The 16,584-nt window shown below is 36.0% G+C and overlaps 1 protein-coding gene across 2 annotated transcripts; it reads right to left on the bottom strand.

Annotated features, from left to right (window-relative positions):
* Window positions 1-710: 710 nt before the first annotated feature.
* Window positions 711-6,018, bottom strand: LOC128243629 (uncharacterized). Of its 2 annotated transcripts, none has more exons than XM_052961510.1 (2): window positions 5,890-6,018; window positions 711-1,527 (listed from the first exon to the last, which is right to left on the bottom strand). In XM_052961510.1, the coding sequence occupies exons 1-2, from the start codon at window positions 5,938-5,940 to the stop codon at window positions 865-867; spliced, it is 714 nt and encodes a 237-aa protein (XP_052817470.1). In that variant the 5' UTR covers window positions 5,941-6,018; the 3' UTR covers window positions 711-864. The 2 variants fall into 2 exon arrangements, with proteins under 2 accessions (XP_052817470.1, XP_052817471.1); XM_052961511.1 differs by lacking the exon at window positions 5,890-6,018 and adding an exon at window positions 3,007-3,306.
* Window positions 6,019-16,584: the final 10,566 nt, after the last annotated feature.

Raw genomic sequence — 16,584 nt, 5'->3', positions numbered from 1 at the left:
AATGTCACCTATGGTTTGTAAGCTGCAATAAGAATGATACATGAATGCCTATTCCTATGTAGCCGCAATGTTAATTGCAAACTTGATATATTGTTTACGTTGCGCTAGGTATAATATATATATATTTAAAAAAGTTCTACAATCCTTGACCGAAACTGTCATCTACGGTTGGTAGGCTGAAATAAGAAACAAACATGAACGCCTATGTTAACTGCAAAATGTCGACGTGCTCAAACCTGAAAAAAAACAAAACGTTTTACCATCCTTAAGTAACATGTTAGCAAGCTTCTGTCTTGTGGCGGATCCGAGGAGTAGAAAGACACTTGACTATCAATCCAGAGGTCGCAGGTTCGATTCCCCGTCGCATAACTAAAAAATACAAATCGTCTTCCGGGAGTGACATTAAATGGGGGTCCCATGTGACAGTGCCGTACACTGGTGCACGTTAAAGAACCAGGGTAGCTCTAGCCAGGGTTACATTCTGTCTGTGCACTATGCTCCAAAAATCAAAAATGACTAAAAATCTTAACTCAGCACTCGCCGAATGGTCAAGGCCCGAGTGCGAGTATAAATGAGTTTATACGCCCGCTTCTGTCATTCACTGAATGGCCATGGACCAGTATGTAACTGTATGCCGTCAAACTACTTACATCTCACTCAGACACTTGATGCCAGCTACAGATTGTATAAATGTCAGAAACCAACAGAGATCAAATGTTTGATTTATTGAGTCTATGAACTTAAAAAACGTTTATTTGAGGAAATACAATAAGATTATATAGCCGAGTTTATAACAAAGCATTACAATACATTTGATACTTGGTAAAACGACACTTTTAATCGGGGCACATTGTATGCCCAATGTTAAATCGCTTTCCCGTAAATCTTCATCGATTTGTGTTCTCCAGTATTCTGAATTACTTTCTTTCCTTCGATTTCAAAATCCTCATAGACCGTTTCAGACAAAACGTCAAAACCTAATCGTTCATAAATCCTCTTTGAAAAGTTCGAGGAACCTTCACCTGTGATATAACACGGGCTGATGCCGAGGTTCTTGGCCAACTTTATTCCACTTTCCATAAGCAATGTCCCAAACCCTCGCTTTCTATATTTCCTGGTGACTCCAAGACCAAGAAAATGTACGGCTTCATCAGTATTGTAGTGGTCGTAGATATTCGCTTTCCCCGAGGCATGAAGCAAGAACGCACCCATTATTTTCAGGCTATCGTCTTCCAGCGTACTCAAATCCGGCATTTTTTCTTTTCTTAATGAGTATTCACTTATTCGGAAGCCAATGATATCGTTGTCTTCGGGATTAACTACCATCAATGATATCCCTGTCTTAAGCGCCTTTACCCAGAATGATTCCAAGAATGGGGACCACTTAATGCCTACAGCTTTTCCAATTGGCTCATCGAGAACGAAACATTCTTGGACCTTTTCTAGAACTTCTTTGTACCTGTCTTCTGTAATCAGTGTAAGCTCACCTATTGGCAAGTGCACATCCTCTTTTGTCTTCCGAAATGCCTACAAACAATAAGGTTGATTTAGTTTATATAAATCTATACTCTTGTTGGCCATAATTTTCCGTATTGATTCAGATATGAACCTACATCTTGGGTACTGTTATAATGCAAGCCGTAGGCCATGTTAATGGACTGTTCTATCAAGCAGTTTATATTAACCAATCCAATCATTTCAATAAACAAACTAAATAAAATATAACACGTGGAAACTTCAGTGCTCTATTCAATAGGCTGCTAACGAATTATATTTTAAGTTCTAGTAAGTCATTAGCACTAGTATCTTAAAATTATTCCATGTCATCGACATGTGATTGACGGGTCTACCTTCACATTACTCCCGACAAACCTAAGGGAAATATAAATACAAAGTATAAGGAGGCTTTATGCAGGCACATAATGAATACAGATATAAAACATAGTATATATTGAGTTTAAAGTTGTCTGAAAGGAATATTACATTGAGTTTCAAATGCTGTTAGATAACAAATATAATAACAATTAGAATTAAGCTTATTTCAAGATGAATCATTTAAAAACATGAAAATCAACAGTATGCCAAATATTAAAATTCTCCGGCTGATAGCAGTTACTACCAATCATATTTCTACAGTTTGAATTCATTAGACAATAACCCGTTAGATTACAAAAACAAAGTTCTACAGAGTATATCCAGTTATATGTCCTTGTCGTCTGCCAATGTTGATTCGTTGTTATGTAGCTCACATTCTGTTGCCGAAAATTCAATCAGATATTAAAACTAATATGTATTAGTATTGTATTTAAGGGAGGTATTTCACTTTCAATGCAGTCGGGCAAGATCTAGCACACAAATTGTATTTTCAAGGACCGATATAAATTATGAATGTATACCAGATACTAAAACTATCATTATTGTATCTAAGAGAAGAATTTCACTTTCAACGCAGTAGAGCAAGATCTAGCACGCTAATAATTATCTTCAAGAGCCGGTATGAATTATGTATGAGTGTTTATTGTGTGCTAAAAGGAGCCACATTGCTTTTAAGAAGAATGGACAGATTGATAATTGTACATATCACATATGTGTATGTGATTATCAAAGCATTGTATGTTAGCATTTTACAATTATTATATGTTGATTAAATGTTAATGAACAGGACCGTTTGATTGTTAAAGAACGAACTGTATTGACGCTATGTTTTGCCTACAAGCGACGGTTCATAATCTTGCACATTTCTGAAAGCTACTCAAGAGATGGTTTCATCCCTTTCAGCATAGTTCGAAACAATATTTACGATCAGAGGTTAAAACCGCCAAGAATTATGTTTATAAAAATGATCCTTGTGATATAATATGTAAAATATTCATTACTAAAAATCAATCGTATCGATTAAGAATGCTCGGTTCTTTTGTGCTTATTCCTTTAATTTACAATAAATCATTACAATGTATAAGTTTCAAAGCAAACAATTTTGTCGAAATAAAATAAATTTCCATTTACCTCCTGTATTGCCTCCCGAGAAATTGATTCTAATCCTGTATTTTCATTCATTTTAGTCTGAAGAAATTGAAACGTGATTTAGATAATGCAGCTGAAAAGCAAGTGCTCATTTATCTCGTTCACTCATTGTTTGTGGGAAAACGGAACCATTTCTATTGGTTGAGAAGATTTCGACCTAACGTTCAATGCGTCATTTGGAACTACTCGGTCATTTTTATCAAAAACAACCTCGGATGCCCGTTTCATCAGTTGAAGTTGTTTGTAAATTTTTGAATTATATCATTAATTAAATATAGTGCTTTAGAGAAGTATTTATTGAGCTAAGTTTAAATTCATTGCCAATGAAATGTAAAACTGCAAACATAATTAAAATTCCTAAATTTAAGTCATAAAGTGTTATTGCTCACTTAATAAATTACTACGCGATCTATTTGCAGCGGACTTAAACGTATCACTTTTTGAGTATGTAAAGCGTCCGATGTTGTTTTCGATAAAGTTGGCCGAGGAGTTCCGAATGTCAATGAGTACGTAAGGTATCACCTGTAACAATTAGATTGCAATTACATCGCTGCATTGGCAATAATGTCGAAAGTCGATGCCTGTGACCCCATATAATCATGGTGTCCTTTAAAAAGGCATTGTAGACTGCTAACAAGTAAAATTAATGGCTGTTAATGCACTATTGATGAAGTATTTGCAGCTTTTGTTTTTGATCTTTATGGTGGCATGTAACTGCCGTAAGATAGTCTGATAGCATTGTCTCGTGCTAACCACTTAATATACGCGATACTGTTTTGGTAATATAAATATCATAAGACTAAACATAGGTTTAAAAGTGCCCAGAACTGCCACCTATTACCCTTTTAGGCTATGTTATCACTTATCTATAAATGCACTTTTAGATTCTAGTATGATTCGTGTTACTAGTTATCTATAAATGTATTTATACAACTGGTTATCTACTTATGACTGCGAATTTCACTTAGTACGTGGTAACACAAATCGTGACTAGTAATACAGTTAGTATTTTACTTACTCTGTTAGCGCCTGAATCTGGAATGCATTTGAAGGTAAATGGTAACACAAATCTTATCTAGTTAACCAGTTAGTATGTTACTTACTTAGTGGAATTCGCAAATCAAAACTAGATAACCAGTTACTGCTAAAAGCCAAAATTGCATTTATAAATAAGCGGTAGCACACATCTCATCCAGTTACCCACTTATTATAGTTACTTATTAGATGGAATTCGCAAATCATAACCGTGATTAACCTGTTAACGTTGTACAGATAAAAAGGTAACAGGTTGCAGTTCCTGGCCGCGATAGAATACGCCATAGAAACGAGTGATTTATGTTTACATAATTATCAGAATTTAGCACTAAGCGGTATAAGATTTTAAAACGTGCAGGTACTACCAAACATATTTCTACAGTTTGAATTCATATGACATTAATCCCGTAGGCATTCAAAAAAGGTTCTACAGAGTATATCAAGTTATATGTCCTGTCGTCTACCAACGCTGATTTGTTGTTCTGTAACTCACATTTAATTGCTTAAAATTCAATCAGATATTAAAACTAACAAATATTATTACTGTATTCAAGTGAGGTATTTCACTTTCAATACAGTCGGGCAAGATCAAGCATACTATTGATATCTTCAAGGACCGATATAAATCATGTATGAGTGTATACCAGATACTAAAACTATCATTATCGTATTAAAGTGAAGTAGTTCACTTACAACGCAGTAGAGCAAGATCTAGCACACTAAAGGTTTTCTTCAAGAGCCGATATAAATTATTATTGTAACTGAATGAAAAGTTTAACTTTTAACGTAGTAGAGCAAGATTTAGCACAAAAATGGTATCTTTAAGGGCCGATATAAGTCATGTTTGAGTGTATACCAGATTGTTAAACTACCATTATTGTATTAACGTGAGGTATTTCACTTTCAACGCAGTAGAGCAAGATCTAGCACACTATAAAAGGTTATCTTCAAAGCTGCACTCTCACATATTAAACGTTTTGAAAACTTTTTTTTTGTCTTGGAACGAGCAAATTTTTGCCAAAATCAATTGAAACCAGTTATATAAATCTTCTGACAAAAATTAGATCGCAGATTTGTATATTTAAGTTCAATAACGTTTGACGTTTTATGCAATTTTCTTAAACCTTATGTAACGCTTTAAGCCATTAAACATTAATTTTCGAACGGAAATATGAAGAACAACGATCTGATTTTTGTCAGCAATCTTATATCATTGGTTTGAAGATGTTTACCCAAATATTTGCTCTTTGCAATACAAAAAATAAAAAAGTTGTTAAAATAGTATATCTGTGAGAGTGCAGCTTTCAAGAGCCAATTTAAATTATGTATGAGTGTTTATTTTGAGCTACAATGAGTCATATTACCTTTAGAAAGAATTGACAGATTAATAATTGTACATAACACATATGTGTATGTGAATATCTAAGCATTGCATATTAGCGTTTTACAATTATAATATGTTGATTAATTGTGAAGGAACGGGACCGTTTGCTTGTTACAGAACGAACTGTATTGACGAAATGTTATGCCTACATTAGACGGTTCATAATCTGGCACATTTATGAAAGCTACTCAAGAGGTGGTTTCATCCCTTTCAGCATAGTTCAAAACAATATAAACGACTAGAGCTTTAAAACCTCTAAGAGTAATATTTAAAAAGATGATCCCTCTAATACAGTTTATAGTTCATTTATTGTTAAAAAATATATCATGTCGATGAAGAACGCTTGGCTCCTTATATGCTTATTCCTTTAATTTACATTGAATCTTTACAATGTATAAGTTTCCAAGCAAATAATTTTGTGAAAATAAAATAAAAATTCATTTTACCTCATGTATTGTCTCTCGAGAAATTGATTCCAATCCTGTATTTTCAGTCATTTTGGTATTTTAAAATTGAAACGTGATTTAGATAGTGCAGCTGAAAGGGAAGTGTTCGGTTACCTCGCTCAATCATTAATGTTTGCGAAGTAAAACAAACATTCACATTGGTTCAACAGTTTGTGCATATCACGTGATGAATTACGTCATAAATGCTTCGACGGAAGGCAATATTTTACTTCGAATGATGACTTAAAACAAAGATACCACTTTTAATTCAAACAAAGGGCAAAATACCTCTCAAAGAGTCCCGCATAGTTTTATTACCGGGGTTTGATTAGGTGATTAGTTTCCTCAAACACTTTCACAAACCTGTTTCCAAACTAATGTTTTGACAGTGCTCCATCAGGCGCCGGTTTTGTGAAAAGGTTAAACAAAATGTTATCAGAAACAAAACTGTAATGAAATAATATAAAGAAACGCGATTGCGCTTTGTTTCATTTAAAATGGTGATTAAATTGTAAGGTTATATTTGTTTAAAGTATTCAGTTGAAGAAAAATATTGCCTTCCGACAAACAATTTATGACGTAATTGATCACATGTATGTATCAGAGTTATATCGGTTCACCAGTCATCTAAAATGAACGTAATAGTACGTACGGTGCGTAATTGTTGAACGTTTTTAGGTTTGTTAAATTATTGTTTCTATTATGAGTGTATATATATAGATGATTATTATTTCAGTGTAAGATCGTGATTTATATCACAGAGAGAACACCATGATAAAAAAAACGTTTTTATGCCAAAAATTGGAGTTAAAAGTCATTTAATTACAAAATGACAAATGTTTCATGCCATATTTTTGTATCTAACCGGATTTTAGTAGAATATTTAAAGTAAAATTAACAGCTTGTACCCTTCTTTCATTAATGAACAGTCGACAGAACGTCTTGTGAATGAATAACTATCAAACATCGTCATACAAGAAACACATACCCCTACAAGACTACCAACATTACACAACTATCAAACATCGTCATACAAGAGACAAATACCAATAGAAGACTATCACCATTACACAATTATCAAACATCGTCATAAAAGAAACACATACCACAACAAGACTACCAACCTTACACAACTATCAAACATTGTCATACAAAAGACACATACCACTACAAGACTGCCATCATTACACATTAAAAGGTACATGGGGCGATTGTTAGGGCGGGTGAAGGTGGACTGGCCGATGGTTAGGGCGGGTGAAAGTGGACGGGGCGATAGGTAGGGGAAGGTGAAGGTGGAGGGGTCGATGGGTGTAGGCAGATGAAGGTGGAACGAACGATGGGTGTTGGCGTTGGAAAAGGTGGGAGGGGTGATGAGTGGGGGCGGGTAAAGGTGGACGGGTCGATGGGTTTGAGGCGGGTTATGGTTGAGTTACGATGGTGGGAGGAGGTGAAAGTGGACGGGGCGATGGGTAGGTGCAGATGTAGGTGGACGGGGCGATGGGTTGAGGCTGGTTAAGGTGGACAGATCGGTGATGAGTGGGGTAGGGTGAAGGTGAAAGGAGCGATGGATAGGGGCGGGTGAAAGTTGACTGGGCGATGTGTGGTTAAGGTTAACCGGGTAATGGGTGGGGGCAGGTGAAGGTGGAAGCGGTGATGTGTGGGGGCGGGTAAAGATGGAAGCATTGATGAGTGGGGGCGGGTGAAAGTGGTACGGGTGATGAGTTGGGGCGGGTGAAGGTGACAGGGACGATTGATAGGGCAGGTTGAAAGTGGACTGGGCGATGGAGGGGCAGGTGAAGGTGGAAGGTGCGGGTGAAGGTGGAAGGGGTGATTGGTGGGGAAGGTGGAAGTGGCGATGGATAGGGATGGGTGAATGTGGATGGTTCGATGGATAGGGGTAGGTGTAAGTGAACTAGGCGATGGAGGGGGCAGGTGAAGGTGGAAGGGGTGATTGGTAGGAAAGGTGGAAGGGGCGATGGATAGTAGCGGGTGAAGGTGGTTCGGGCGATGGTTGTCGGGGGTGAAAGTGGACGGGGCGATGGGTAGGTGCAGATGTAGGTGGACGGGGCGATTGGTGGTGGTGGATGAAGGTGGACGGGGCGATGGGTTGGGGCTGGTTAAGGTGGACAGGTCGATTGGTTCTGGCGGGTTACGGTGGAAGCCATGACGAGTGGGGGTGGGTGAATGTGAAATGAGCGATGGATATGGGCGGGTGAAAGTTGACTGGGCGATGTGTGGTTAGGGTTAACGGGGTAATGGGTGGGGGCAGCTGAAGGTGGAAGCGGTGATGTGTGGGGGCGGGTAAAGTTGGAAGCATTGATGAGTGGGGCGGATTAAAGTGGTACGGGTGATGAGTTGGGGCGGGTGAAGGTGACAGGGACGATTGATAGGGCAGGTTGAAAGTGGACAGGTGAAGGTGGAAGGGGTGACTGGTAGGGAAGGTGGAAGTGGCGATGGATAAGGGCGGGTGAAGGTGGTTAGGGCGATGGTTGGTGCGGGTGAACGTGGATGGGGCGATGGGTTGGTGCGGGTTAAGGTTGACGGGGCGATGGCTTGGTGCGGGTGAAAGTGGTCGGGATGATTGGTAGGGACAGGTGAAAGTGGAATGAGCGATGGGTGAGGGCAGGTGAAGGTGAACGTGGCGATGGTTGGGGTGGTTTTGGCAGGTCAAATAAAGGGTCGATAGGTGGGGCGTGTGAAGGTGAACGGGGCGATATGTGTTGATATAAGACGGTGGACGAGGCAATGGTTGGGTGCATATGACTTGTACAACCCAAAGAACGATTGTTCAGAATCTAATGGAAACATTTCATTTTCAGATTCTTATCAATAGTTACGACGACGCTGCTTCAAAGAAAAAGATGGAGAAACTTATCGAGAAAAGAGGGGAGAGAACTCAAGTATGCATCGAGCTGAAAATAAGCAGCAGGTTGTTTATAGAAAATGTGGAGGAGTGCGATACTAAGCGAAATGTCTTCTTGTATAAGGGAGACTTGATCTTAGCTGACATGGATGATGTATCATACCACGTTCGAGATGATGAATAACTGCCACAAAAACCAATGTACAATAATCTTGAAACGCTGACTTTTACTTAATTTGTTTTCCCGTTAAGATCTTCTTTAAACGTGTATTTACATTATCATTTTCAGAGAATTTCCTCCTTTGCTTCACTATGATTTTGGCTAGATTTTTTATCTTCATGACTAGTGACACCGTAAATATGTCAGAAAAATAAATATGTAAAATCGTGGTTTAAGTTAGATGTATATCAACTTTCACATTGTTAGATATATCGGTGCGAGGCATAAGTGGCAGTGTCAGTATATAAATGTACATATTAAAGATGAAACGATTATCGAGCTCAGTCGATAAATCGTCGCTGACTATGTCATGTCGGTTTTAATCGATTTTGGTTGTTTAAATCGATTTCGTTAATACTACTTGCGGTAAATACGTTTTATTTTGAAATGTGATTAAAGTCAAGAAAATGTTATAAATCCGAGGAATCATTGTTGAGATTAGTAAACAAGGGGGATCACTCTCATACACAATGTCGATGAATGTAAACACGTTTGTTCAAATCATTACAAATACTGCCAGTATTACAAAATGTGTTTTATTGTTTATAATTTCATTAAACATTATACTTTTGGGAATAATAACATATATTTTGCTTTGGGAATGGGTCCGTTAGTCGGACCCGTGGGTACTAAAGAAAAAACCCTGTCACTTGATGCCAGCTACAGATTGTATATATATCATAAACAAACAGAGAACAAATGTTTCATTTATTGAGTCTATGAACTTAAAAAACTAGTCCGTCTATTTGAGGAAATACAATAAGATTATATAGCCGATTACATAACAAAACATTACAATACATTTGATACTTGGTAAAGCGACACTTTCAATCGGGGCACATTGTATGCCCAATGTTAAATCGCTTTCCCGTAAATCTTCATCGATTTGTGTTCTCCAGTATTCTGAATTACTTTCTTTCCTTCGATTTCAAAATCTTCATAGGCCGTTTCAGACAAAACGTCAAAACCTAACCGTTCATAAATCCTCTTTGAAAAGTTCGAGGTACCTTCACCTGTGATATAACAAGGGCTGATGCCGAGATTCTTGGCCAAATTTATTCCACTTTCCATAAGCAAGGTCCCAAACCCTCGCTTTCTATATTTCCTGGTGACTCCAAGCCCAAGAAAATGTAAGGCTTCATCAGTATTGTAGTGGTCGTAGAAATTCGCTTTCCCCAAGGCATGAAGCAAAAACGCACCCATTATTTTCAGGCTCTCGTCTTCCAGCGTACTCAAATCCGGCATTTTTTTCTTTTCTTAATGAGTATTCACTTATTCGGAAGCCAATGATATCGTTGTCTTCGGGATTAACTACCATCAATGATATCCCTGTCTTAAGCGCCTTTACCCAGAATGATTCTAAGAATGGGGACCACTTAATGCCTACAGCTTTTCCAAGTGGCTCATCGAGAACGAAACATTCTTGGACCTTTTCTAGAACTTCTTCGTACCTGTCTTCTGTAATCAGTGTAAGCTCACCGATTGGCAAGTGCATATCCTCTTTTGTCTTCCGAAAAGCCTACAAACAAAAAGGATGATATAGTTAATATAAATCTACACTCTTGTTGGCCATAATTGTCCGTATTGATTCAGATATGAACCTACATCTTGGGTACTGTAATAATGCAAGCCGTAGGCGTTATAAGACTTATTCGTCAAAATGTTAATGGACTGTTTTATTCAGCAGTTTATATTTACCAATCAAATCATTTCAATAAACAAACTAAATAAAATATAACCTATTGAAAATTATCAGTGTTTTATTCAATTGGCTGCTTATGAATTATAGTTTAAGTAAGTCATTAACACTAGTATCTTAAAAGTATGGCATGTCATCGACATGTGATTGACGGATTTCCCTTCGCATTACTTCCGACAAACATAAGCGAAATATAAATACAAAGTATATAAGGAGGCTTTATGCAGGCACATAATGAATACAGATATAAAACATAGTATATATTGAGTTTAAAGTTGTCTGAAAGGAATATTACATTGAGTTTCAAATGCTGTTAGATAACAAATATAATTAAAAATAGAATTAAGCTTTTTTCAAGATGAATCATTTAAAAACAGGCAAATCAACAGTATGCCAAATATCAAAACTCTCCGGAAGTGAATGGATATATAACCTATAGGAAAATAGCATGGGAGAATTCTCCAACTCTAATACGCCAAAGAAACGAGTCATATACATTTACATAATAAAATGTTTTTTAGCACTAAGTGGTATATGATTTTAAAATGTGTTAAACAAATATTGATAGTTTTCTGCAATCATTTCCATTCAATCTAACACCGTAAAGCTGATAGCAGTTACTACCAATCATATTTCTACAGTTTGAATTCATTAGACAATAACCCCGTTAGCTTGCAAAAACGAAGTTATACAGAGTATATCAAGTTATATGTCCTTGTCGTCTGCCAATGTTGATTCGTTGTTATGTAGCTCACATTCTGTTGCTTAAAATTCAATCAGATATTAAAACTAATATGTATTAGTATTCTATTTAAGTGAGGTATTTCACGTTCAATTCAGTCGGGCAAAATCTAGCACACAAATTGTATTTTCAAGGACCGATATAAATTATGAATGAGTGTATACCAGATACTAAAACTATCATTATTGTATCTAAGAAAAGAATTTTACTTTCAACGCAGTAGAGTAAGATCTAGCACGCTAATAATCATCTTCAAGAGCCGGTATAAATTATGTATGAGTGTTTATTGTTTGCTAGAATGAGCCACATTGCCTTTAAGAAGAATGGACAGATTGATAGTTGTATATAGCACATATGTGTATGTGAATATCTAAGCATTGCATATTAGCGTTTTACAATTATTATATGTTGATTAAATGTAAATGAACGGGGCCGTTTGATTATTAGAGAAAGAACCGTATTGACGCTATGTTTTGCCTACAAGCGACGGTTCATAATCTGGCACATTCTGAAAACTACTCAAGAGATGGTTTCATCCCTTTTAGCATAGTTCGAAACCATGTTTACGATCAGAGGTTAAAACCGCCAAGAATTATGTTTATAAAAATGATCCTTGTAATATAATATGTAATATATTCATTACTAAAATCAATCGTATCGATTAAGAATGGTTGGTTCCTATGTGCTTATTCCTTTAATTTACATTGAATCATTACAATGTATAAGTTTCAAAGCAAATAATTTTGTCGAAATAAGATAAATTTCCATTTACCTCCTGTATTGCCTCCCGAGAAATTGATTCTAATCCTGTATTTTCATTCATTTTAGTCTGAATAAATTGAAACGTGATTTAGATAATGCAGCTGAAAAGCAAGTGCTCATTTATCTCGTTCACTCATTGTTTGTGGGAAAACGGAACCATTTCTATTGGTTAAGAAGGTTTCGACCTAACGTTCAATGCGTCATTCGGAACTTCTCGGTCATTTTTATCGAAAACAATCTCGGATGTATGCCGGTTCATCAGTTGAAGTAGTTTGTAAATTTTTGAATTATATCATTAATTAAATGTAATGCTTTAGAGAAGTATTTATTGGGCTAGGTTTAAATTCATTGCCAGTGAAGTGTTAAACAGCAAACATAATTAAGATTCCCAAAAGTTAAGTTTATTAAGTGTTATTGCCCACTTAATAAAATTACTACGCGATCTACTTGCAGCGGACTTAAACGTACCACTTTTTGAGTATGTAAAGCGTCCGATGTTGTTTTCGATAAAATTGGCCGAGGAGTTCCGAATGTAAATGAGTACGTAAGGTATCACCTGTAACAATTAGATTCCAATTACATCGCTGCATTGGCAATAATGTCGAAAGTCCATGCTTGTGACCCCATATAATCATGGTGTCATTTAAAAAGGCATTACAGACTGCTAACATGTTAAATTAATGGCCGTTAATTCACTATTGATGAAGTATTTGCAGCTTTTGTCTTTGATCTTTATGGTGGCATTTAACTGCCGTAAGATAACCTGATAGCGTTGTCTCGTGTTAACCACTTTATTATCTAGTTAATATACGCGATACTGCTTTGGTAAGATAAATATCATAAGACTAAACATTGGTGTAAAAGTGCCAAGAACAGCCACCTATTACCCTTTTAGGCTATGTTATCGCTTATCTATAAATGCACTTTTAGCTTCTAGTATAATTCGTGTTACTTATTATCTACTTAGGATTTGCGAATTTCGCTTAGTACGTGGTAACACGAATCGTAACTTGTTATCCAGTTAGTATTTAACTCACTCTGTTAGCGCCTGAATCTGGAATGCATTTAAGGTAAATGGTAACACAAATCTTATCTAGTTAACCAGTTAGTATGTTACTTACTTAGTGGAATTCGCAAATCAAAAGTAGATAACCAGTTACTGCTAAAAGCCAAAAATGCATTTGTACATAAGCGTTAGCACTATTAAGCTTATGGCAGTTACTACCAAACATATTTCTACAGTTTGATTTCATATGACAATAATCCCGTAGGCATGCAAAAAAGGTTCTACAGAGTATATCAAGTTATATGTCCTGTCGTTTACCAACGTTGATTTGTTGTTCTGTAACTCACATTTAATTGCTTTAAATTCAATCAGATAATAAAACTAACAAATATTATTACTGTATTCAAGTTAGGTATTATACTTTCAATGCAGTCGGGCAAGATCTAGCACACAAATTGTATCTTTAAGGACCAATTTAAATCATGTATGAGTGTTCACCAGTTATTAAAACGATCTTATTGTATCTAAGTGAGGTATCTCACTTTCAACACAGAAGAGCAAGATCTAGCACACAAATGGTATCTTTAAGGACCGATATAAATTATGTATGAGTGTATACCAGATATTAAAACTTTCATTATTGTATCTAAATGAGATATTTTACTTTCAACGCAGATGAGCAAGATCTAGCACACTAAAGATTATCTTCAAGAGCCGATATAAATTATGTACGAGTGTTTATTGTGTGCTAGAATGAGTCACATTGCCTTTAGGAGAAATGGGCGGATTAATAATTGTACATAACATATATGTATATGTGAATATCTAAGCATTACATATTAGCGTTATACAATTATTATGTGTTGATTAATTGTGAATGTACGGGACCGTTTGATTGTTATATAACGATAGTATTGACGCTACGTTATGCCTACAAGTGACTGTTCATAATCTGGCACATGCCAGAAAGCTACTCAAGAGGTGGTTTAATCCCTTTCAGCGTAGTTCAAAACAATGTTTACGACCAGAGGTTGAAACCTCCAAGAATAATGTTTATAAAAATGATCCCTGTAATATAATATATAATTCATTTATTACTAAATATCAATCGTATCGATTAAGAACGCTTGTGTCCTTATATGCTTGTTCCTTTCATTAACATTGAATCTTTACAATGTTTAAGTTTCCAAGTAAATGATTTTGTGGAAATAAAATAAAATTTCATTTACCTCCTGTATTGTCTCCCGAGAAATTGATTCTAATCCTGTTTTTTCAGTCATTTTAGTCTTTTAAATTTGAAACGTGATTTAGATAGTGCAGCTGAAAGGCAAGTGTTTAGTTATCTCCCTCAATCATTCGTGTTTGCGGGGAAAAAGAAGTATTTACATTGGTTTAACAGTGGGTGTATATCACGTGATGAATTACGTCATAAATGCTTCGTTGGAAGGCAACATTTTGCTTCGAATGATGACTTAAAACAAAGATAACACTTTTAATTAAAACAATGCCCCTCAAAGAGTCCCGCATTGTTTTATTACCGATGTTCGATTAGGTGATTAGTTTCCTCAAACAATTCCACAAACCTGTTTCCAAACGTATGTTTGACAGTGCTCCGTCAGGCGCCGGTTTTGTGAAAAGGTTAAACAAAGTGTTATAAGATACAAAACTGTCAATCAAACTGTAATAAAATCATAAAAAATAAACGAGACTGCGCTTTGTTTCATTCAAAACAATATAAATAGTAAATTTAAATAGTAAAGTTATATTAGTTTAAAGTATTCAGTTGATGCAAAATATTGCCTTCCGACGTAGGATTTATGACGTCATTGATCACATGTATATATCAGATGTATATCGGTTCACCAGTCATTTAAAATACACTTAATAGAACGTAATTTGCGTAACTGTAGTTCGGTATTTAGGTATGTGATTGTATTTGTAATGAGTGTATATATAGAGGATCATTATTTCAGTGTAAGGTCGTGATTTATTTCACCGAGAGAGCACCATGATAAACGTTTTTTATGTTTATAATTGGAGTTAAAGGTCATTTAATGATAAAAAATGCCAAAATATTTCATACCACATTTTCGTATCTAACCGGCTAGTAAAAGTAACAGCTTGTTTTCTTCTTTCATAAGGAGACTTGCTAGAGTAATGTTTTTCAATATGTTATGGTTAAACGTGTGTGCGTTGGTCTGTAAAAAGGAAATTAATGAACAGTCGAGAGAACGTCTTGTTTGGCGACTTTAAAATATTAAGGAAAAGTCATTATTGCTTTCGAAGAATGGAAAACAAATCCTCATAACGTGTTTATTATTTCGTTCACATAATAAAAGTGTTAATAAAAATGTACGTATGTGATCTTCAACTGCAGGAGGGACAAAATTGCCGGAAAACATGTAAAAGCAAACATTCTTCAAAGAGTTTTCCTCCAATGAACTCAAACAAACACTATTGGATTCTAAATGTCGTTGAACCTAGCGTACTTGTAAATCTTCAGAATTCATGTTCCTGTAAATTTCCATCTTTAATTGCTCCCTAGTACATTCACCACGAAGAAGGATCAACGCCAAACAAGAGATACATGACTATAAAACACCGTCATACAAGAGACACATACCACTGCAAGATTACCAACATTACACAAATACCAAACATCGTCATACAAGAGACACATAACACTACAAGACAATCAACATTACACAACTATCAAACATCGTCATACAAGAGACACATACCACTACAAGACTACCAACATTACACAGCTATTAAACATCGTCATACAAGGGACACATACCACTACAAGACTACCAACATTACACAACTATAAACACCGTCATACCAGAGACACATACCACTACAAGACTACCAACCTTAAACAACTATCAAACATCGTCATACAAGGGACACATACCACTACAAGACTTCCAACATTACACAACAATTAAACATCGCCATACAAGAGACATATATCACTAAGGGTCTACCAACTTTACACAACTATCAAACATCGTCATACAAGAGACACATCCAACATTACACAACTATCAAACATCGTCATACAAGGGACACATACAACTACGAGACTTCCAACTTTACCCAACTATCAAACATCGTCATACAAGAGACACATACCGCTACGAGACTTCCAACATTACACAACTATCAAACATCGTCATACAAGGGGCACATACCACTACAAGACTTGCAACATTACACAACTATCAAACATCGTAATACAAGGGACATTTACCACTAAAAGACTTCCAACATTACGCAACTATCAAACATCGCCATGCAAGGGACACATACCACTAAAAGAATACCAACATTAGGCAACTATCAAACATCATCATACAAGGGACACATACCACTACAAGACTTCGAACATTACGCAACT

This window comes from Mya arenaria, chromosome 8 (assembly GCF_026914265.1).
Source record: "Mya arenaria isolate MELC-2E11 chromosome 8, ASM2691426v1".
Classification (NCBI taxonomy): domain Eukaryota; kingdom Metazoa; phylum Mollusca; class Bivalvia; order Myida; family Myidae; genus Mya; species Mya arenaria.
The sequence above is the reverse complement of the archived record's forward strand: the minus strand, read 5'-3'. Positions and strand labels throughout refer to the sequence as shown.

Excerpts from the sequence above, each read along its gene's own strand:
- LOC128243629 (XM_052961510.1), bottom strand. The coding sequence starts at position 5,940 with ATGACTGAAAATACAGGATTGGAATCAATTTCTCGAGAGACAATACAT. Across the intron at positions 1,528-5,889 it reads CTCGAGAGACAATACATGAG|GCATTTCGGAAGACAAAAGA; the intron begins GTAAAATGAATT and ends TATTGTTTGTAG.